Here is a 22,405-nt window from a genome sequence, read left to right as displayed (position 1 = left end):
ATTGAGTATTCGTATATAGCAAGCATAACGACAATCTAGCTTCTGTCAAACTCTTCACTTACACAAATGCGGTTTAATTTTTATTTTTAAAATTTATAAAAGTATTTTTGACTTATTAAAATAATTTTAATGTCATTTTTTTCCTTTTTGCAGGCTTGAAGAACATTGAAAATTTTTAATAGTTTAAGTGGAACATTGACCAAATTAATAATTTGGCAGAACATTGACAATAAGATAGTCTACCATAAAAATAAAATATTCTACCATATATCCTTTACTCCTTGAGATAGAAATCTTACATGCTAATATCCGACATAGTCCACTGTTGTGACAAAGAAAAGAATAACGTTGATCAGCGTTAATGTGGAATGCTATGGGTCATGGGGCATGCATTAATGGTTAGCGATGAGAGTACCTATAGTAGAGTATTTTTGACATATTTTATTTGAATTTTATTAGTTAATTAGGTTATTTGCATTTAAATTAGTATTTAAGAGTTATTGTTATGGGTTTGGCCTAAAGTCTGTTAAATTAGGATTTTTGTTATTTAATAATGAGCAGTCAATTTAGGGTTAAAGTTTATTTTACCATGTCTATTTAAATACTCTTTGTACTCCTATAGAGATTACATTATGATTAAAGAAAAAATATGTTTTCTTGGAAACATAATTGTTCTTTTCTTCTTGGTAGTGAGATTCTACCAAAATTCCATTGTTGATCGGTGAGCCTTTGATCAACGTGATTTATTTATCCTTTTATGTTATTCTTTATCTATTTTCAGTTGTTCTCCTTTCATCCTGCATCATCTCCTTTGTGACTTGAACTCACGATATAGTGTTTGACTCTGATATGAGATGATACAAATCTTGAATAAAATTTACTCTAAAAAACCGACTTATAGAAAGAGAGTGTCATAAAACTTATATACACACAGTTAAAATTAAACTTATATACATACGATCGTATAATCAAACACAAAGATCGTAACAACTCACGTAACCAAAAGTTTCAAATACCTCGCCGACTCGCCCAAACAAATAAGATCACATAAAAGGTGTCTCTTTTGGCCTTGCATTCACCGTAGTCTCCATTCTCCTCCGTGATGGGAGGATTGCTGTTTGGAAAAGATATGGACCACCATAATGATTTGTAATCCGGACCAACAAACAAGTTGCTCCTAAGAACAAAGAAAAAAAAAAGTTGCTCCTAAGAACACGAAAAAGGGAAAAAGCAATAGGAGGGTGGACCAATGAAATACCCGGAAAAGTATTACAAGAAAGGATTAGGATCCCCTCTCATTATTGGGAGAATTGGAAAATCTCCAACTTTTAATCCTGGCCATTCATTTTTATCTAAAAGCTCATATGATGTTACGTGTCTCACTTAAATTAAATAATAAAATATTAATTAATTTTTAAATAGTCAAAATCAGAAAAAGTTCGTGGGTCTCTGTGGGGGCTGTTTGGAATTTGGGCTTTGTTTGTTTAGTATAGAAGAAAATAAGAATATTTGATATAAAAAGTGAAAAAAATATTTTTGTTTTATAGTGATTTTTTTATTTAAATAGTAGTAAAAGATGATTGATATGATGTAAAAAGTAATAATATTGAGAGTGAAATTTGAGATGAATAGTACGTGGCTTTTTTTTTTTCTTGTTTTTTTCATTGGCAAACAACTCCATTGAATCGTTACTGTTTAGTGACCTGAAACTATAGCAAGATTTAATAGATGTGAGAAAAAAGTAAAAGTATTTGATATGAAAATGTAAAGAAACTTTATTTTGTGGTAATTTTTTTTACTTAAATAGTAATAAAAAGTAATTACTGTAATGTAAAAAGTAAAAATATTTTATAACTGAATTTATTTTATGAATAGTAATTGGCACTTCCAAACAAGCCAATAATGGCAGTGTAATTCCAAGTTCTTTTTTTATTTTTTTCTTATATTATTTGTTTTTGCTCTGCATGACCTGAAAAATGGCAGCCTTTTTTAAGTTAACATTTTGCCATTCAATTTAACGTGCCAAACAATTCTTCTTCTTTTTTTTAAAAAAAAGAAAAAAAAGTTAACCTCTTTTTAAAATTATTGTCAAACAATTTTCTTTATTTTCTTTAAAAAAAAAATTCAAAATTCATTTTTACTTTATATCACATTAATTACTTCTTATTGCTATTAAAAAAAAAAATCTACAATAGAACTCCAAATTATCTTGATGGAAATCACATGAAACTCATTTGTCGAGAAGATAAACAGATAGTTTAAAATTTATTTCGAAAAATAAATTTTATATGGAAAAAAGAAATGATAAAAAGAAAAAAAAAAAAAAATCTTTCAACCATACAGATTAAATTGCTAGACAATAAATTATTAGAAATCTCAATCATGCTTTATGACTTGAATTGGTATTTGGAGGGTTTCGGTAACTCAAAATGTTTTAAAAATTATTAAAGAAAAATACTTCTCTTTTTTATTTATTTATATCATAGCACTGTTTTTATTTTAAGCACAATTTTTTTTGGTACATGTTTATATTTTTATTCTGTCTGTTTTACTTTACATAAATGCGCACCCATATACAGAAAGTATATGTATTTATGTGCTTATCTATAAGTTGGGATAAAAAATAAAAAAAAATCCATAGTTCCTATATAATAAAGAAATATGACAAAAGATATTTTGATTTCAATAATTATTACATGAATAATGTTATTTACTAAACTATTATATGACTATCATACAAATTTGATGATGTTAGCCTTTTGGACTAGCACTTGTAAAAAAAAAAAAAGAACTAATTTTCAGTGCAACGTTTGTATGGTAGTCTACTATATATATATATATATATATACTGTAGCACCTCAAAAAGTTAGTCACACATTGAAAAAATGAATTGTTTACATTCAGTAAATCATAGAGGTGTTAGAATTAGCATACTCTCTAGTTCATTTGAACTAGAGAATATCTAGTTAATTATATTGGATGAGTATTTTTGTTCAATCAAAAAGTAGAAAGACAAAAATACCTCTCAAATATAATTAACTGGATACTTTTCAATTTATTTGAACATGAGAGAATCATGTGCCGATGTGTTATGGGTGTTAAGTTTTACATTGATTATTTATAAGTAATTATAAAAAGCTCAAATTGTAACTTAATTACATATAGATAAATTACACTTTTATTCCTTAAACTATCAACCAATTTGTAATTTGATCTCTAAAACTCAAACTTATAGACTACCAATTTGGCTGTGTTTGGCAAAGGAGTGGGCTGGATCGGACCCAAAATTCCAAAAATTTCTTTTCAAAATCAATTCCAACATTCTTACTTTTTACATTACATCAATCACTTTTTATTACTATTCAAATAAAAAAAAGCACTACAAAACAAAATTTTTCATTTTTTTATACAAAATATTCTTACTTTTTTCTCTTACATCAATCAAATCTGATACAGTTCCGGCCCACTTCCTAAGTCCACTTCATTGCCAAACATAGCCAAAATGTTTGGGCACGATAATGGTGCTCTGACTCTAAGTCAAGTCCTGGCCTTAATTTCTTGTATGTTTTACTTAGTTTTATTATCTCCATCTTCTCAACTTTCCGTATACTTCTTGATTAGGACCCATTCAATTATTTGTTAATTTGCATGGCTTTTCTATTACTTGTACCTCAAGGCTCCGTTTTGATTGCTTGGAAATGAGATAAAACACAAATTGCCATTGAATTTGAATAAATCTCCAAGAAGACATGCTCTACTGATTTGCATTTGTTGTCCAGGTTCTTGGAAAGATCATGAAGGTTGTAGAGAATTTTGATTTCTCTAGCAAAGGCTGCCTCGAGTTTGTTTTATGTATCTGATATTAAAGAGAAATGCTAGAAACTGTATTTTCATTCTACAATGCCGATGTGAAAAAGTAAAGATTGATTCAAGGGTTGGTTGGGACTATCACGTTAGTATTGTAAGATAATTGTGAAATTAAAATGTAGTTTTCTGTAATACTCTTATTTGAAACCTTGCTAAGGTTGTGAAAGTGGACAAGGATTCGCTCTATTTCATTTTAAATGGAAATGAGCTATTTCCGAATCAATAGCTTATTTTGTTTTATTAAACTGTGTATACGATGTCACATTATTTAAAATTTTTAAATAATGTGACAATATATTTACCACATGGCTCTATATACACATTTGAATTGAATGAAACAAAATAAATTATCGACCAAGAAATGACTTTTGGTGTGACTTTTCGTGAACCGATTGCCTCAAATTATCATGATGATACAAATTTCTCTTTAAAGCTTGTTTGGGATTGCGTTATGGAATGTAAAAAAATACTTTTAATGCCTAAAAAACTGTGCCAAACAACAATTTGTCATGTTTAGTAAAAAAGTTTATACTTATTTGACTGTTTTACTCTAAAAATGATCAAAACTCTTTTTTTTTTTTAAAAAAAAAAAAAAAAAAAAAAAAAAAAAAAGCTTAAATTTTCAACACAATCTCAAACATACTTTTAAGAGAAATTAGCCCCATATGATGTCACCATCTAACAGTCTAGAAAATTGATTCAATAGCATTTCTAAAGTGGTGGCCCCATAAGCACCAAAATAAAGGGTTGGGCCAATATTAAATGGGATTCTAGTTCCCAATAACCGCCTACTACTAGTTCTTAACTTCCCATAAAGACAAGGACCCACAAAGCCCTTGACTCAAGCAAGCCGTAAAGTCTACTTACAAAACATACTTAAACTCACACCTACTAAATAAATTAGCTATTAAAAAAATGTTAAGAGTACTAAATCTTTTTCTAACCGAGGCTTACTAAACTTATGTGTAGACTGTATAGTCTATTCATTGGAGAAAAATAAAACAATTAATTAAGAGAAATGTAACGAGTACCAATGATTGACCTACATAGTACATTTCATCCCCCAACTTAGTGAATTGGGTGTATATTTACACAATACAAGGTTGTGGTGTTTATTCTTTTTAAGGCACTCAATAAGTGACATCGTTTATTTTTATGCAACAGCCTGTCCGTTCCAGAAGCACAATACTTACAAACATGGTTATAATTGTAACTAAAGTGAAGGAATTTTATACCATGATATCTTGTGTTGTGACTAAAAGCACTGATAAAGGCTATCAATGATGGTAAATCAGTGATCTCAAAGAATTCTCAAAGTGGTTAGGCAAGTACTAGGGTGAGAGTGCCTATGGTTCTGACCATCTAAGCTTCCCATGTGTAGCTTCTAACAAGCAGTTATTACTATGGTCACACCCAGATAGAAGAGCTCGATTTCCCAAGACCCACATTCATTTGTAACCGCCCATGTAAGTAATTCAACTGCCTCCATCGTGCACTTTCTAATCTTCCCCTATTTGCTTTTCTTTTGAGCACCATGAATAGTCCCTTTTGCCATCACCAAGTGCAAGAAATGGTGCATGTCTACGTTACTGAGCACGTTCTCATGCCTTAGATCTAGCAAACTACACCTATTTCTTTTATTTGTTTGTTTCTTTATAACATGCAATTTTTAGGGACATTTTTTTGAGAAAATCCTACCCATTAACTGGCTCCTCTCATGATCCCGCAATTTCATCCATTAAAAAACTAAAATTAATACCTTTTCTATTTCATCATAAAGGGGGTTTCCAGTATGTTCATTTAGTGGAACTTAGAAAAAAGAAATCATGTGCAGATATAATCAAAGAAACTGTTATCAACAAGTCATTATGGCTGATTCAGCATTTCAAGAGGAATTCTAAGACCAACCACTTGCCCAACGACTGATAGCCATGAAAGCAGATAGAGTTCAATTGTCACTCCATTTTTAGCCACAGAAACATCAACATGAAAAAGCAGCTTCATCCACTCACTTGTCCCACATGGATGTAATTTGAACCATGGCCTGTTCAAGTATGGATGCTCCTAAATTGAGAAAGTCAATGTTGTCAAAGTTTTCTCACCGCTTTAAGTCAACACCAAAGGTATAAATAGTAAATTCTTCATGAAACATAAAGCTCTCACAAGTAAAGTTGACAAGCGATGATTCAACATCTGCTTTGCATACAAAAGCTAAGCATAGAAAACTACACATGCAAGATGAATACAAGGTTCTTCACAAGATGCTTCAGTCTAATGATTCATTAAACATAATTAGACTGCAAGAACCATATTTACAAGAAGATATACGACAGTAGTTTGGTTTCACTGGGAACAACTAAGTTGATGTACAATATGATTACTACCAGAAGACTTGTCCTGATTCCTCAGAATATCAGGGATCTGATCTGAGAAATGGGAGATTCTATGGAATAGATGCACAAAATCTAAGTAAAACAGAAGCACCATAACCAGGACAAAAAAAATCTCAAGGTTGATGTTCATATTTTAGAAGCCTTGTATATTTCATTACGTAGGCATTCATTTACAGTTATTTCACCTTATAAAATGTACTTGCACTCATCCTCCCTACATTGCAGAGTGTCCACTGCTACAAACTCATCCATGTACAACATATATATATATATATTGCCTCATCATGACCAAAACTTTTTCCTTCCACAAATATAAGAAAATCCCCACCATCACCTTCACAAGTTCGCCACCAATGTTCATGGCCTTAGTCATGACTACCACAACCATGGCCACTGCCACCACCCTCAAACCCCTCCCAACAACTGTAAGAAAAAAAAAATAGACAATGGTAGGGCCCCAAATCTAAAGATCGAAACTAATCTAACCCAAGCTTGTTTTGGTTTAATTTATCTTTGGCTTTTTTTGGCGATCAAATATATTCCAGTTTCACTTAGAAACCAACCAAATTTGATTCAGTTTCAGATTTATCCCAAACCTTATCCAAACTGAACCGTACACCCCTATAGTCCTATTTGTTTTTTTTTGATAAGTTACACTCCTATAGTCCTATTTGTATGGTAGGAGTAACCTATATTACGTGTCAACCATTATTATGTCATATAGATTATGCCGCTCAATGAACCAGCATAAATACCTTTATCCATGCAAAACACAAAGCAGCAAATGTACAGACCTATGACATATATGCCTATGGCATATTTTATGTAATATAAAAGTGAGCACAAAAGTGGCATTCAATGTCAACTTGAGATCTACCAAAAAGCTTATGCTAATTTTCTAATAATAAATAGGTTAGATCATGCTCTATTCTTGGGAAAGGTAAAAGCTTGTACCACCAGGTGCCCCCACAACCTTTGATAGAGATTGCATGACAATTTGATTTAAGTTTCATAATATCCATTGAGAAAATATAACAGCAGTTCTGTGTCTTAATCCAAATTATAAAAAGCACATATATTACTATCACTTATGATCATAATAATCATAACAGGAACCCAAAAAGAACACCAAATTAAGAGAAAATTGGAACAAAAAACATACCTCCTGGGTTATGAACGTCCATTTTGAATCCAACAATGCTTTCGCAGAGTGAGCAGGAAGGTCTTTTTCGATTGCATTAAACCCTAAAGGTTCTCCATCTATATAATTGAACAACATCAATGCTTTGTTGGAGCTTATTAACACCATTGTAGATATAGATGTTAAAAATGCTTGCATTTTGTATAACCAGTATAGAACAACTTCACAATCAGACTAGATCAAAATGTAGTATATTTTAGCTATACTTTAGCCACATAATGGTAGATCTATCAAGATCAAAGTTAGATAGCAAGTCAGAAGTCAGACCTGAACTTCCAACATATTCACATACATAGATTTTGGTGGCCTCTCTCTCTCTCTCTCTGTGAAACTCACACTCAAGAAGAATGCCTCCCAAGGAGGAGCAATTAAAGACATATCAGATATGTTACCACGCATTGAATCAAATGAATAGATTTCTGTCCAGATAATGGCAGGATTGTGTTTAGAATCCTATGTTTGCTCATAAACTTGGGACAAACAATTAATCATCTTTTACTTCAATGTTTCATCACTAGAGAGTTAGAAGTGTTCTCATTATGGGGAATGGAAATATCGGACCTTTAATAGTGTTGAGCATAGGATGTTGTTCCTTAAATTTTCAGTTTTGAAAGGATTGTATGATTAGATGTCTGCTGTTGGCAATGTGTCTTCTCCGTTTCCTTTTCTTCATTTGCTTGATTGTATGAATTTCGTATTGTAATTCATTAGAGAATTTTCTTGTTCTTTTTGCCCCCTACTTCCTAGGTGGCTTCTCTTGTATACTTGTGTATATGGGGCCACCTTACGCTTTTAATGAAATTTCGATTAATTAAAAAAAAATCATTAGGGGATTATTGTATAAACTTCCTGTATACATGAGAGAGAGAGAGAGAGAGAACTTGAAAAAAGACAGGCTCACAATTCTCCTCTAGATGGGTCTGAACCATCACTATACCAGTTATATTATGCTTGAATCTTCACGAAGAAAATGACAGTTTATTTCATTCATTAATACACTCAATAGCCTATATTCATTTAATTGAGATAAAGGTTTAATTGAGTTGAGTAGATTAATAACCTCCTTCAGTGGTTCAAACCTCTATGCAATACATCAAATGATGGAAGCAAGTCCAGTCAAACCTTTTTTTTTTTTTTGATGAATGAGTAACTTTTCATTATCTACGTATCTCTGTACAAAGAAAGCTTTAGCAAAACTAAAGCAACTTTAGCTTATATACAAACCAACCCAGAGGACCAACAAAAAACAAGGCTCAAAGAGAAAACCAGAAACTATGCAAAAATAAAAAATAAAAAATCACACCAGAACCCCATGTAAACCCCAAGCATTACAAAGAATAACATTGCCTTCAGTTTTCTAAGTCCAGTCAAACCATTTTTTTTTTATATAAGTAATCAAAATTTATTAAGAGCGAAAGTGTGCAACCCAAGTACACATGAAGTATAGAAAGAAACACCTAACTAGAAAAAGACAAAAGATCGAGAAACAAGAAAGTCCACTAAAACTAAAACAATGTAAAGTTTATTTCCAGCATGGCAAGGATTCACATAAGGAGAAGAGTTCATCTTCAAGTTTAAATTTTCAATTCATGCAAAATTCAATTTACATGCTCACATAAATATAAAAGTGGATGAAGGCAGCAAAATGCCTCTCTTTCTTCCCCTCTAACTTGGATTTCCAAGATTCCATAATAGTTAGAAATGCAGATGGAGAATTCGAAGTAATCCTTGTCATCCATACATATTTCACAACTTGTTCCTGCCTGATGGCTAGGTGTTGCATTATTTCAATGGTTCAAAGTTAGTTTTAATCATGACAAATGCACAACATGAGAATTAATAACAGGAATTTTTTTTTGAAATAAAATCAGAAAAATGGGGGAAAAAAAAAAGGCTGATCATCACCTAAGAATTCGGAGCATGAATTTTCAATTCCCAAGATTTGAAAATGTTCAACCATAAATTTGACTAGCATCCAAAGATGTTCTAAGAAGCATCCTTGGCCCCTAAAATAAAATAAAACAAATAAACCAAGCCAACAACTTTCTAACGCAAATAATAAGAGTCAATACTTGCTAATGTAGCCTACGGAGGGTGCCGATTAGGCCCCACATCAAAATTGACCATATTTCTGAAGAATTTTGATCTTAAATCTTGCTCTTAAGGGAGCTTCTTTCTCCCACATAACTTTACTAGTGCAGCACAACAAAAAGAGCTGGCAAACTTTGAACCAGAAGAAGAAAGAGGAGATGATGGAGCTAATATTGATGATTAGCAACTATCTCAAGCACTCTGGCAAGTACTATCAACTTAAAAGGATGAAGAAGACTGGAAACAAAATAGCATATTTCAAACATGTGTAAGATGCAAGAGTCAGCTAGTACTATGGTCATTGATAAGAGCAGCTGAACCAATGTTGCGCCAGAGGATGCTCAGGGTTTAAAAACTTAACACATGCTAATCCTTACAAGGTTGCTTGGGTAACCAACACGAATTTAAATATCCATAAGAGATGTTTGCTTGCCTATCTGATTTGCAAATTCATAGATACAATGCAATGCGATGTTTTTCCTCCAATGGTGTGCTTGCTAGGCCAACCATGGTTATTTGATAAAAAGAACATAGCACTGTGGGTTCGATATTACATATTTCTTTCCCAGCAGCCTATTTTGAAATTTTTGCCTAGAAGAATCCCAAATTAGCATAATGGGGTAGTTGAAGACTTAGCTAGTAATTATGAGGAAAGTATTTCATTTTTTAAATGAAAGTTTCCCAGAATTACTTCAAATAGGAGCTAGTTACTAATGATGATAGTTCTTTGCTTTGAAGGAACTTATGGGTGAAGAAAGTCAGTTACTTCTCCCTAGCAGCTGCTGTCCATTAAATTCCTCGGATCTAATGAGCTGTCCTACTTACTTTTCAATGAAATGTGAGTAATTCCTTAAGAAGTAACTTTGGCTACAAAAGGATGTTACTTGAACTCTTTTGGCAGTGAGTCAATAAATTGAAAGTTGAGTTGCTTTATTTTTTATTACATATTTCTTTCCCAGCAGCCTATTTTGAAATTTTTGCCTAGAAGAATCCCAAATTAGCATAATGGGGTAGTTGAACACTTAGCTAGTAATTATGAGCAAAGTATTTCATTTTTTAAATGAAAGTTTCCCAGAATTCAAATAGGAGCTAGTTACTAATGATGATAGTACTTTGCTTTGAAGGAACTTATGGGTGAAGAAAGTCAGATACTTCTCCCTGGAAGCTGCTGTCCATTAAATTCCTTGGATCTAATGAGCTGTCCTACTTACTTTTCAATGAAATGTGAGTACTTCCTTAAGAAGTAACCTTGGCTACAAAAGGATGTTACTTGAACTCTTTTGGCAGTGATTCAATAAATTGAAAGTTGAGTTGTTTTATTTTTTACTTTGGAATCCCTTCCCTCCTTCGTCTCTTCCTATCTAATCTTCTTTCTCAATTCCCTTTCTTGTTGATGTTCTCAGCAGTTCTTTCCTTCTTTCCTGCTGCAATTCTTATAAATCTAATCTCTTTTTTCTAACATAATCGATCCCAAACAAAAATATGATTTTTTCCCCTCTTTATATCCCACCTATGATTCTATTTCTCTTTTCTAACCTTCGCCACTCAACCTTCCTGTCAAGACAATCTTAGAAACAATTAATTAAATGATGTCCTGCATCATTCTGTATCCACATTTTTTCTTTTCTTTTAAATATAAAAAAAATAACTTATCACAAAAGGAAGACATCAAAAAGTGATCTAAGGAAGAGGGATTTAAAGCATTCCCTGAAAACTCCTTATGGATCAACCAAGAATAGAGAACCAAAAAGTGAACACACAATAAACTTGCAAACAACCACCAGCAAACTCATTGATTGAAATAACAAATCTGGCCAATCTAACTAATGTGGATGCATTTCAATCATTTATAGAAGTATGACGAGTTAAAACAAACTATACTGTGTTTCTTAAGAAGAGAAAAATTGAAAGACGGGATGCACATTATGTCAATGAAAACAAGAAATAAAACACAACAAAATCCTATTACCATACATGTTTTTTTTTTGATGAGTAAAAATGTATATATCAAAAAACCCAAAAGGGCGCAACACAAATACATAAGGGGTATAAGAAGCAAGTGCCTAGAAGCACCCAAGAAAAACCCTAAGCTCACAAGGAGCACCCACAAGAGGCCAAAATAGATCCAACCAAAGCCCAAACATAAGCTCACATACTTACCATACATGTTATGTGGTACTAATGACCAAATTTATGAAGGTGCTTGTTTGTGGAAAAAATTCTCTATGTACTTAACATTATCAAAGACATAATTGGTTTCTGCCGGACATAAATAAGAATATGCAAGCATTTCTTGTATCATACTGTCATTTGTGCGTGCGTCATCCATACATAGACATATATGTGTAAATATATCATACTGTTGTGTGTGTATCTATGCATGTGTGTGTGTGTGTGTACATATATACTCTGCATTCTGTTTATGATCTGATTAAATAGAGATGAACATACCACTGTAGTAAGCACGAAAAAATAGCACTGGAACTCTGTATGAAGCACTATATATTATATGAAGATCATAGTAAGGTACTTTGCTGCAATTGCTCTGGACCTTGCAATAAGAGCAAGATCTGATCAATGTAGTAAAAGAGACAAGAATCAACAGGTAACAGAAAAACATGCAACTTTCATGAGCGATATCTATGTGTCCTTTAATACACTTCAAGATTGATATCAAACAAAGGAATCAGAGACAAGGATATCAGTTAAAAGACATACTAAGGTGGCAATATCAATGAGCTCCTCTTTCTCGGAGCAACTTGTCTCTTCTTTCTGAGGGCAACTTATTTCATCATGTTCTTCCTGTGCATAGCAACTATAATAATGCTAAGATCAATCGACCAATTAAATAGCTAGAACTGCTTCATTATAACATCAAGGACAAACCTCAATTGACCTGAGAATTATGTTCTCCAATGATAAGTATCCTTCCACCTAAGAGCGAGAGAGAGAAGTAAAATAACATCAAGTATTGAAAACGAACTGATTGTAACGGAGGGAGACTAAGAAAACGGTTGACAACACTAACATCATGAGAAGCTGAAGCACCCCAAGGTTGTTTTGGACAAGGGACCCATGACCACGGAGGGAAAGCTGACATAACGCTTTTCCATTTCTGCATAAAAGCACAAGCAGCAAGACGAAAATCACCTGATGAGAGGGTTCCATCCCATGATAAAATATCCATGACAGCTCTTTTACAGCTGTTACAGCCTGAAGGGAAAAAGCAAAAAGATATTCACTTTCAGAGTTGAAATTATATAGGTATGCACTAATTTGGGGAGAATCACCTCAAACTCGATCAGATCGGCGAAAGGACCGTGTGGAACAATTGCAAAGTACCCAGTTCGTTTGAATCACTTTTTTCACTGATTAAGGGTCCAAGGACGAGGCGTTGGCGAGAACAGTCGAACGGGTCCCAGACAGTCGAGGGGTGAACTCTTGTTTTGTTTCTCTGCAGCTCTGTTTCTTCTTTGCTTTTCTCTCCGCAGGTGTTCAGGCCTTCAGCCTCCTCCTTTTTCATGTCATGCACCGAGTCATGAGGGGATAAATTCCTCGTCTTTTGTTCCACGCACCTCCCCTTGTCTTTAATTTTCGTGGCTCATTTAACAGACAATTTTGGGGAAATCAGTATTGTTGCCCTTGTTCTCACACTAGAACAACTTTGCACAACTTTGGTGTTGCGAGGATAATGTTTCACATGGATTAAAGTCTAATATTAGCCATGTATATAAGTTTTTGGGCATCTTTTTCTTGAAAGTCAATTTTCAAGGTTGAGTTTTACCCAAGATTTATATCATTTGCATTCTTTTGTCTTTTAGTTGACTTCTTTTTCTGCATTGTATGCTTTTTTTTTTTTTTTGTGTGTTCTTATGAGCTAAAGTGTAGGTCGGGAAGACCAACTATAACTATTTAACCTAGGCGTGATCATAGTAGAATCTACCCGTTGTGCACTACTCATGAGGGACCTAGACAGTGGGAACCACTGACGCACTCTTAAGACTTGCCGAGCCACAGCTTAGTCCAACCCCACTAGGACATTACTGGGAACCAATGTGACTAATACTAATCAGGCTTTGCGGAAGAATGCTTTTGTTCTTAACTTGGCAACACTATTCCTTGTATTAATCTATCATTTAAGCTCAAGATCAATAATTAAGCAATATTAGCAAAATCAATTGTAAAAGGCAAGATGAGTACAAAATAAAGATGATAATGCTTAATTTAATAAAAAAAATTGTGCACATTTAAGTAATTATCACAAGGCCACTTCCACTAAGGCCTAAAACAACCGAAAATAAGGCCAACTCCAACTAAGGCCCGAGAGGAGCCCAAGAAAAGCTCCTTAAATGTCTCATTTCTCTCCATAACAAGGTATGCCCAAAACACACACTAGACTTCTCCCCATATGAGGATCTCCCTGTATCTCTCTCCATTTCTCCCCTCAAGCTCAAAGATATTGACTTGGACATCTGAGTGGCATCGGTCTCATGACTGAACGAGTTTTGGATCTACATTTATGACTGGATTAATGTTCTTGGCCTTACACTTCTACATCTCCTCCTATATACTGCAATAAGTAAAAAAGCAATGGAATTTTCAGTGAAGCTTCAGTGTCATAAAATTGCAACTTCATTTGGCAGAGGTTAAAGGCATCAATTTTATTCACTGGTTGCTGTTATTACTATTCCTATATCTCTATTTTGCTATCTCTATGGAAAAGAAGACCATGATTTCGACATCTTGTAAACTTAATTAGTCGTGCTTTGAGAATTAATGTATGCGTGCGTGGCATTGTACATGAGTTATTTATGATTTAGATACTTAATTATGATAAAAATGACGCTTTTTTATTTCAAGTCTTTCTTGGTAGTACTGATTCCTTATGAGTATTTTCCTTTGAAACATGCAGACTTTGAGGAGAATCAAGTTTTCAAAACTTGGTGATGCATCGATCTTTGAAAAAAATGCCATATGTATATTGGAAAATTAATTCTACTACCATGTGAATCATTTTTGTTAGAACAATTTTCTTGTGCCAAATACTCGATTAAGTTGGACTTGCAAAAGAGGAAAACCTGTCGAGGGTGTTGGCAGTGGATTACTCTTATGCTTAAGTTAGTAATGTTTGAGACATGAAATAGAATTGATTTGAGCAAAAGTTTTGAGTTAGGAGCCTAAAGTCTATTTTACCTTGCTTGGACTTAGCTTTTATAGTGGTTCCGAAGTAACTATCTTCGTATCATGTTCTAGCTTTTCCGTGTGAGTACCTCCCATGATGGCTTAGGCTTATGCACCCATTATTTCATAAGTTAAAAGTATATTCCATGTAGTGGATTTAAGCATGGTCATTATCCTTGGAGCACACTTTATTGGCATAGGAGTGGATCTCCTACTACTTTGGTACGATAGGACTAGGCCAAGAGATCGGTTTCGGGCTTTTGTATGCAGGCTTTGTGGGTCGTGTGGGTTTGTCGGCCCAATTTTCAATAGTTACCCCCTCATTCCCTTATCCGATGTGACTAGTTGTATTACAGAAATTTTTTTAAAGAAAAATCAAGTGAGCTAGTTGTAACTTTTAAAAAATGGAAATGACCTAAACCGCACACTTTTAAAAAGTTTTTGGAGGTACATACAATCGCCAACTCGAAATGTTAGAGGATGTTCATGTGGAAATCGTAAAAAGGTTGCAAATGAATCATTTGATGCCAACCCCCACATCGACACATTAAATACAAGTATGAGTTGAAAAATCCAAGGGTTAGCACATTTTATTTTTTGACCAGAAACCATATAGCTTATGCCCAATGGCTAAAACATCAAATACAAAATAAACTAGGCCATTCCAATAGGTTCCAAGTGCCTTTATAAATGGACCACACACAGAATATTGTAAAATGTCAAAGTCATGAAGCTCCCACGTCTTACCACGCCCTTCATTTTGCAAATATACTATGACAATTATTGTTGTCAAGACATGACATTATAGTCTACCATTTGATCAAGCACTTTCCTTGAATCAATGCACACCTGACACTTACATCAAACCCAAAACTCTCTAGGGTAAATTTAAATATTTAACCATTGTTTTAACATTCCATGCCTTCAAATCTTTCAAAGAAACAACTGCTCAAATAGTTTGTTGGCTTCCATATTCAAGAATAAGAGTTCATGAATGTCAACAATATTATCTCCAAATGACAAGGACTAGTCCCATCCAATATGTGATATTCACAAAGCAACATATTACTAGTGGAGAATGAAGAATAGCAACATAACTTCTCAAACTTAAAAACCAATTTTATTGGTCAATTATGAGAAAATAGAATCGAACATGAAAACATTATGTAATAAGGAGATATATCTTAAAAAAAAAAAAAAAAAAAACTCTTATTTGTTACACAGAAATTTTAATTTGCATTTAAAATTGAGATGATTGACTTGATTCATTTGATTCATTCAAATTCTCACCACCATTTGTCATGGTACTCTCTAGTGATGATAGGAAAGGCTTGGAAGGCATTTGTAAGCATTCAACTTCTCCTTCAAGCATGTGCACAACTTTGTTCATTGAAGGGCGATCACTAGGCTTCATTTGTATACACCATAATGCAACAATGATCATCTTCTTGCTTATTTTCTTTTCCTCCTCTGTGGCATTTTCCATTTCAATGTCATTTCCGTCGTGCAATTGGTCATAGACCCAAGTAGGGAAGTATATTTGGCTTGAGTGTTCTGCAAATGCATTTAAATTCTTTCTTCTACCTGCCATTTCCATCAATAACATTCCAAAACTATAAACATCAGCTTTGTATGAAACTCCTCCAATGTTTTTGTAGAACAACTCAGGAGCCATGTATCCTAATGTCCCTCTTGCAGCAGTCAAAGAAACAATGTTTTTATTTACTGGATACAATTTTGCTAGTCCAAAGTCAGAAACCTTGGGAGTAAAATTCTCATCAAGAAGAATGTTGTGAGGCTTGATATCAAAATGTAAAATCTGCATGTCACATCCTTGATGTAAATATTCAATCCCACGAGCCACTCCTAGAGCTATATCATACATTTGATTATAGCTTAGGAGTGTGCATTCTTCTGACAAAAATATAAATTTATTCAGGGAACCATTAGGCATTAACTCATATACTAGAGCCCGTTTTGATCTTTCAACACAAAAACCAATGAGTTGCACTACATTAAGATGGTGAATCCTTCCAATGGTTGCAACTTCGCTTATAAAATCTTCTCCATTAGCTTTGGACTTACCTAACATCTTTATAGCCACATGGCGACCACTTCGAAGCGTTCCTTTAAATACAGTGCCATAGCCTCCTTCACCCAATTTATCCTTGAAATTTTTGGTAATCTTTCTAATTTCGGAATAAGAGTACCTTATTGGCACGAGGTTATTGTGACTTTGTAGAAATTCTTCAACAACATCATACATTGATAAATGCCTCCTCTTCCATTTATATATCAAGAATGCAATCACAAATGGAGTCCCCAGTATCATTTTTGCTGCATGGAGCACTCCTATGGAAGAACATCACCAAAATGGATTGTAAGCCAACACATGTTGCATTGCTGTAAATCTTTATTATTATTATTATTTTGTATAGTTAAAGCTCACCTAATTGCCTTTTAAAGCCTAGTAATTAAGTACAATACTTGTTATCTTTTATGGGTAGTAATTTATTTTTTCATTTTGGCAAATTCATGCTTTACATCCTAAAGAATGATATGCGAAAAAGGAAAACAAAAATTTAAAAAGATCGAAGGAGAGAAGGTTCTTACCCCAGTTGATGGTCATATACAGTAGAAACAGGATTGTCAGAACTGCAAAAATTATGAAAAGAAAATTTAACTAATTAATGAAATTGCATAAAAAAATCTCACCTAGGGCCATGCTTAAGAAGAAATAAAAGCAACACGATAAACCCCTTCCAGCATTGAAAAAAAATAAAAAAAAACCATAAATCTCTACTTTATGTGTCCAGGCTTTCAATTAGATTGAGCTCGATTCTATATATACTTCTCAACGACCTTGAGCTAATTAAATATGTAGCAGTGGATGCATTATTTACTTATCGAGGCTTGTAAACAAGCTATCCATACCAACAGTGTATTCAGGATTGCGTTAGAAAATAAAACTTTTATCTATAAAAAAAATTAAAAAAAGTAAAAAAGTCAAAGAAATGCTTCTTAAGTTTTTTTACCAATTTTTGCTTGGCACAATTTTTTATATACTAAAACCAAATTTTAAGCTCCTTAATGGAATCTTAAACATACTCTAACCCTCTTCAGCTCTCTTATCAAGCAAACATTGGCACGGAGAAGGCAACTTAATTAAGCTATTTTTCATTTTCCTCATTATTTCATAATTAATCTAAATAAAACCTAAAAGTTTGAGACCATCTATTTTGATCCCCAAGCACAAAATGGATAATCGATCAAATATTTCTATGTAATTGTGTCATTAAATACTATGTATCTTGCAAATAAGTTTTTGAGATTGAAGCCTCACCTCCGTGATCAGATATTCGTCCTCGTAATAAGTTTGCTAGTACTATTTTGACAAAGAAAAAAATAACATGTATCAGTGTTTGGAAACAAAATTAAAACTTAGTATTTCTTTTAAATTTGAAAGTATAGTATTTGTCTTTTTTATTTTTATTTTATGTAAACATAGTAATAATATCACATTGCGCGCAATGAATAATCCGTTTATAACAAAAGGAAAAAAGAAAAAAAAAGAAAAAGAAAGAAATCAAAATCAAAAGAGAGAGAGATAATATCACTTACTTGACCACGTTGGTTGTCCGAGTATTCCCAGAATAGCTACAAGATGAAAAGAAAAAATCAATAATTAATAAATAAATAAAAAAGGTAACTTAAACCTTACTTTTGTATATATATCCTTTAGTCGTTGAGATAGAAATCTTACTTGTGTATATCTTCGACAGTCTGCCAAAACCTGCGGTGACAAAGAAAAGAATAACGTACGTCAGCGTTTATGGGGTGAGAAATCCAAGAATTAAGTAAAGAGAGAAAAATAAATTTAATGTTTTATGTACGCACCATTTCCATGCCAGTAAAGCTCAAAATCCCATACTAATTCTGTACAGGAAATATTTCTGAAGTCTTGATTACCATTCACGAACGACCATGATGCGAGAGATATTTGGTCTACTTGGCACAAGTCCCCCAAATCCACTGCACTCTCCGTGAATACAGCATATCTATACCTTTTGGGAGAATACATTCCATCATCCTCATTATCCTTAACGCAAGTAGAAATGTTAAAATGATACCGAGAATTCACTGGCTTTTCACAGTTGACGAATACCACTTTCGTACTTAAATAGGTAGGATAGTGATATGGATCACTTGAACTAAAATTATTGAATTCTAGAAGATAATGAGGGATGAATGGGTGATTATCCTTTACAACACCTGGGTCCACAACTCGAATGGTGTAGCTGGAGTAATCGATCTCTTGTACGTAGTATCTTCCATGGTATAAGTACAACACTGTTTGATTGTTCTCGCATGAGAGATTATACCTTTGATCGCCACACTTTTTTGGATCGCTGGTTAATCGAAACGGATAGCTTATATTACGGATATTGCCGCACGAAGAAGCAGGACAGGGATGATCAGGCTTAGCACTAGTACTGCAACTTTGATGAAGTAGGAGGACAACAACAACAATAAGGGCCGTCGTGAATCCTCCTCCTCTTGCCATGGAGAGAGAGAGAGAGAGAGAGGGTTTCCACATTAAACCACAGCTAAAAGCCTTTTATAAATAATGTACATTTACAAGGCGTAAGCACTTACGTCATATCGATATTTGAAAAATAGGCATTTTATAAATTAAAAAGAAAGAAGAGGGCATTTGCGGTAACAATGGGAGTGGGATGGACTTAAAATAAACCATTGACGTCCAAGTCCTTGAGAAGTTCACCCGAAATTTCCTTGAACACAGTGAGAGGCAATCACTGGAGAAATCCAAACTATTTAAGAGGCTGAGAAGCAATATTGCTGAGAGCAGAGATAGATATTTGCTTAGAAATGGTAATCTCATACTTGCTCTTGTTTCTGGCTTTCAACATAGTCGACGTTGGAGAAGGCCAAAATGTGTGCGCTAATGAATCAGGGTGTGGAGGCCATGGCCCAGCCATCCGATTTCCTTTCCAACTTAACACCCAGCCAAATGACTGTGGGTATCCTGGGTTTACTCTCTCCTGCATTGATGGAAAACATACGGTTCTCGAGCTGCCCATTTCAGTGAAGCTTTTTGTCAAACATATTGACTACAAATCTCAGGTAATTCAATTGTATGATCCAGATAATTGCTTTCCAAGCCAGCTTCGGTGGCTCAATTTGTCTTCCTCTCCTTTCCGATTCAAAGTCGAAGACCCTTATAAATATGCCTTATTCAATTGTTCCTCGAGATCAGAAGATATGGATTACCAATATGATCTGATCTCTTGTCTTAGCGACCATACCTACCAAGTTTATCCTGCGACTGACATCACGGCGTCCCTCGTATCTTGTACAAAGATGTATAATCTTGTATCAATTCCAGATGGTATAATACGGCATCATGACAAATCTGTCCAATTGAAGTGGTCCATTCCAGCGTGTAGAGATTGTGAAGTGAAAGGCAAGAGATGTGTGAGGAGTAATAGCAGTGGATCAGAAACTCAGTGCATTTCTATTTCTAAAGGTATTCTACAATTTATTTCATCAACCTTTCTCCAATTAACTTAGTTGTCCGTTTATTTATGTTTTGAAATGTATATTAATGAGAAGCTGAATGTGTTAAATCTTTGATAGGTACATTATCAAAGTCAGCCATTGTTGGTGAGTCATCTATTTTGGATGGGTATTTGAAATTCTTCTTCTTGTGGACATGGAAGTTATTGATACATGAATGTTTATGGTGCAGGTGTCATCTTAGGGTCATTTCTACTGCCATGTGTCTTTGGTCTCTACTGTTTTTATTCTTATGATAAAGTAGAAAAAGAACATCAAGCGAAGGTTGAAAAGTTTTTGGAGGATTACATAAATTTCAGACCTACAAGATACTCATACGCCGATATTAAAAGGATTACAAATCAATTTAGTGAGAAGTTAGGCGAAGGAGCATATGGAACAGTATTCAAAGGAAAGCTTTCCAATGAAATTCATGTTGCAGTGAAGATCCTTAACTCTTCTATGGGAAATGGGGAAGAATTCATAAATGAAGTAGGAACAATGGGTACGATCCATCATGTTAACGTGGTTCGCTTGGTTGGGTTTTGCGCTGATGGATTTAGACGTGCTCTAGTTTGTGAGTTCTTACCAAATGATTCTCTAGAGAAGTACATATCTTCAACAGCCACCAAGAACCGTATCCTTAATTGGGATAAGTTGCAAGATATTACTATTGGCGTAGCAAAAGGAATTGAATATCTTCACCAAGGGTGCAACCAACGAATCCTCCATTTTGATATCAAACCTGGTAATGTTTTGCTAGACCAAGACTTCAATCCAAAAATTTCTGATTTTGGTCTTGCCAAATTGTGTTCGAAGGATCAAAGTGCAGTTTCCATGACCACAGCTAGAGGGACTATAGGCTACATTGCACCTGAAGTGTTCTCTAGAAATTTTGGAAATGTGTCTTCAAAAGCAGATGTTTATAGCTTTGGAATGTTGTTACTTGAAATAGTTGGAGGGAGGAAAAATGTTGATGTTACAGTTGAGAACACTAGCAAAGTCTACTTTCCAGAATGGATCTACAATCTCTTAGAACAAAAGGAAGACATACGAATCTATGTTGAAGATGATGGAGATTCTAAAATTGCAAAGAAACTTGCAATCGTAGGAATCTGGTGCATCCAATGGCACCCAGTGGATCGTCCTTGCATGAAAAATGTGGTTCAAATGTTGGAAGGAGAAGAAGATAAATTAATTATGCCTCCTAATCCATTTGCCTCTGCATGCTCCATAAAAACTAATGCAAATATTCCTACGAAACGTCTAAATCTTGAGTTGGAGGTCATTCCAGAATTAGAATAATTGTATGTGAACTTGGCATATGTAATAACTTTATAAGTTGCATTAATATTGTAGTCTTAGAACTTATTAACCTTTTAGTCAATGTATAACCAATTCGAGGATTATAAAAAAAGTGTGCGCTATATTTGTTTTCTTTTTCCTATTTTGTTCTTTTAGCTGTTTTTTTGTTTGTTTCAATTGTCAGTGTCTTCGGCCACCCCATGGCCCTTGGGGGTGACCGTACCACCCCCAAGGGCCAAATGAAAAAAATAAAAATAATGGGTTGGTCGTTGGGGGTGGCCGATCCCCCTGGCTGGCTATTGGGGGTGGCTCAAGCCAACTCCTATCCATTTTTTTAAAAATTATTTAATTATTATTATTTTTTTATCCTTAAATTTTTTTTTTTTTATTATTAGGACACGTGTCTTATTTGTGGTCCTAAGATTTCTTTAAAGAAATCATAACCATAAATTGGATATTTTCTAGTCCATTGTAGACTGGAAAGGATTCGGATCCCATCTTTAGAATGTACCAAATATCAAACTCTTTCTATATTTTTTAATTTTTAATTAAATATTATTTTTTTATAAATTTTAAACAAATTACTTTAACTGCAATATTATTGTAGATTGATTTCTCGTTTTAAGAGATTTTAAATACAGTTGAAATTAACTGATTTCACGTTTTAACTATTATGAATTGTTTGATTTGCACAATAATGAGCCACGAACCAAATAAAGTTGGGTAAGCCTTAATGAATCATTGGTTTAAAACTAATGAACCAACTGATGCAGTGAATATTAAAACTAAG

At 33.8% G+C, this 22,405-nt stretch overlaps 4 protein-coding genes across 10 annotated transcripts in view; 1 reads left to right on the top strand and 3 right to left on the bottom strand.

Annotated features, from left to right (window-relative positions):
- LOC132180975 (ubiquitin-like-conjugating enzyme ATG10) overlaps window positions 1-13,212 on the bottom strand; it is a 20,005-nt gene extending 6,793 nt beyond the window's left edge. The window contains exons 1-7 of one of the 6 annotated variants that reach the window (XM_059594041.1): window positions 12,843-13,197; window positions 12,703-12,765; window positions 12,449-12,486; window positions 12,271-12,354; window positions 12,004-12,103; window positions 7,423-7,520; window positions 5,682-5,931 (exon numbers count right to left, since the gene is read on the bottom strand). In XM_059594041.1, the coding sequence (XP_059450024.1) occupies window positions 5,734-5,931; window positions 7,423-7,520; window positions 12,004-12,103; window positions 12,271-12,354; window positions 12,449-12,486; window positions 12,703-12,739 (555 nt within the window). In that variant the 5' untranslated portion in view covers window positions 12,740-12,765; window positions 12,843-13,197 and the 3' untranslated portion in view covers window positions 5,682-5,733. Of the gene's footprint in view, window positions 1-5,681; window positions 5,932-7,422; window positions 7,521-12,003; window positions 12,104-12,270; window positions 12,368-12,438; window positions 12,487-12,580; window positions 12,766-12,842 lie in introns of those variants that run through there. The other 5 variants (XM_059594015.1, XM_059594032.1, XM_059594007.1 and 2 more) reach the window with 5 other exon arrangements.
- Window positions 13,213-15,827: 2,615 nt separating this feature from the next.
- Window positions 15,828-18,198, bottom strand: LOC132180956 (rust resistance kinase Lr10-like). Its single transcript, XM_059593975.1, has 3 exons — window positions 18,077-18,198; window positions 17,347-17,388; window positions 15,828-17,085 (listed from the first exon to the last, which is right to left on the bottom strand). The coding sequence occupies exons 2-3, from the start codon at window positions 17,360-17,362 to the stop codon at window positions 15,974-15,976; spliced, it is 1,128 nt and encodes a 375-aa protein (XP_059449958.1). The 5' UTR covers window positions 17,363-17,388; window positions 18,077-18,198; the 3' UTR covers window positions 15,828-15,973.
- Window positions 18,199-18,346: 148 nt separating this feature from the next.
- On the bottom strand, window positions 18,347-19,300 carry LOC132174004 (uncharacterized). Its single transcript, XM_059585724.1, has 3 exons — window positions 18,631-19,300; window positions 18,497-18,526; window positions 18,347-18,390 (listed from the first exon to the last, which is right to left on the bottom strand). The coding sequence occupies exons 1-3, from the start codon at window positions 19,295-19,297 to the stop codon at window positions 18,347-18,349; spliced, it is 741 nt and encodes a 246-aa protein (XP_059441707.1). The 5' UTR covers window positions 19,298-19,300.
- Window positions 19,301-19,453: 153 nt separating this feature from the next.
- LOC132180943 (rust resistance kinase Lr10-like) lies at window positions 19,454-21,729 on the top strand. 2 transcript variants are annotated; one of them, XM_059593963.1, is made up of 4 exons: window positions 19,800-19,878; window positions 20,052-20,281; window positions 20,392-20,418; window positions 20,504-21,729. In XM_059593963.1, the coding sequence occupies exons 2-4, from the start codon at window positions 20,116-20,118 to the stop codon at window positions 21,613-21,615; spliced, it is 1,305 nt and encodes a 434-aa protein (XP_059449946.1). In that variant the 5' UTR covers window positions 19,800-19,878; window positions 20,052-20,115; the 3' UTR covers window positions 21,616-21,729. The 2 variants fall into 2 exon arrangements, with proteins under 2 accessions (XP_059449939.1, XP_059449946.1); XM_059593956.1 differs by having other exon boundaries at window positions 19,454-20,281.
- The last annotated feature ends 676 nt before the right edge of the window (window positions 21,730-22,405 follow it).

Source organism: Corylus avellana, chromosome ca1 (assembly GCF_901000735.1).
Source record: "Corylus avellana chromosome ca1, CavTom2PMs-1.0".
Classification (NCBI taxonomy): domain Eukaryota; kingdom Viridiplantae; phylum Streptophyta; class Magnoliopsida; order Fagales; family Betulaceae; genus Corylus; species Corylus avellana.
The sequence above is the reverse complement of the archived record's forward strand: the minus strand, read 5'-3'. Positions and strand labels throughout refer to the sequence as shown.

Excerpts from the sequence above, each read along its gene's own strand:
- LOC132174004 (XM_059585724.1), bottom strand. The coding sequence starts at position 19,297 with ATGGCAAGAGGAGGAGGATTCACGACGGCCCTTATTGTTGTTGTTGTC. Across the intron at positions 18,527-18,630 it reads GCTTTACTGGCATGGAAATG|GTTTTGGCAGACTGTCGAAG; the intron begins GTGCGTACATAA and ends TTGTCACCGCAG. Across the intron at positions 18,391-18,496 it reads ACTGTCGAAGATATACACAA|CTATTCTGGGAATACTCGGA; the intron begins GTAAGATTTCTA and ends TTCATCTTGTAG.
- LOC132180943 (XM_059593956.1), top strand. The coding sequence starts at position 19,624 with ATGGTAATCTCATACTTGCTCTTGTTTCTGGCTTTCAACATAGTCGAC. Across the intron at positions 20,282-20,391 it reads GTGCATTTCTATTTCTAAAG|GTACATTATCAAAGTCAGCC; the intron begins GTATTCTACAAT and ends AATCTTTGATAG. Across the intron at positions 20,419-20,503 it reads ATCAAAGTCAGCCATTGTTG|GTGTCATCTTAGGGTCATTT; the intron begins GTGAGTCATCTA and ends TTTATGGTGCAG.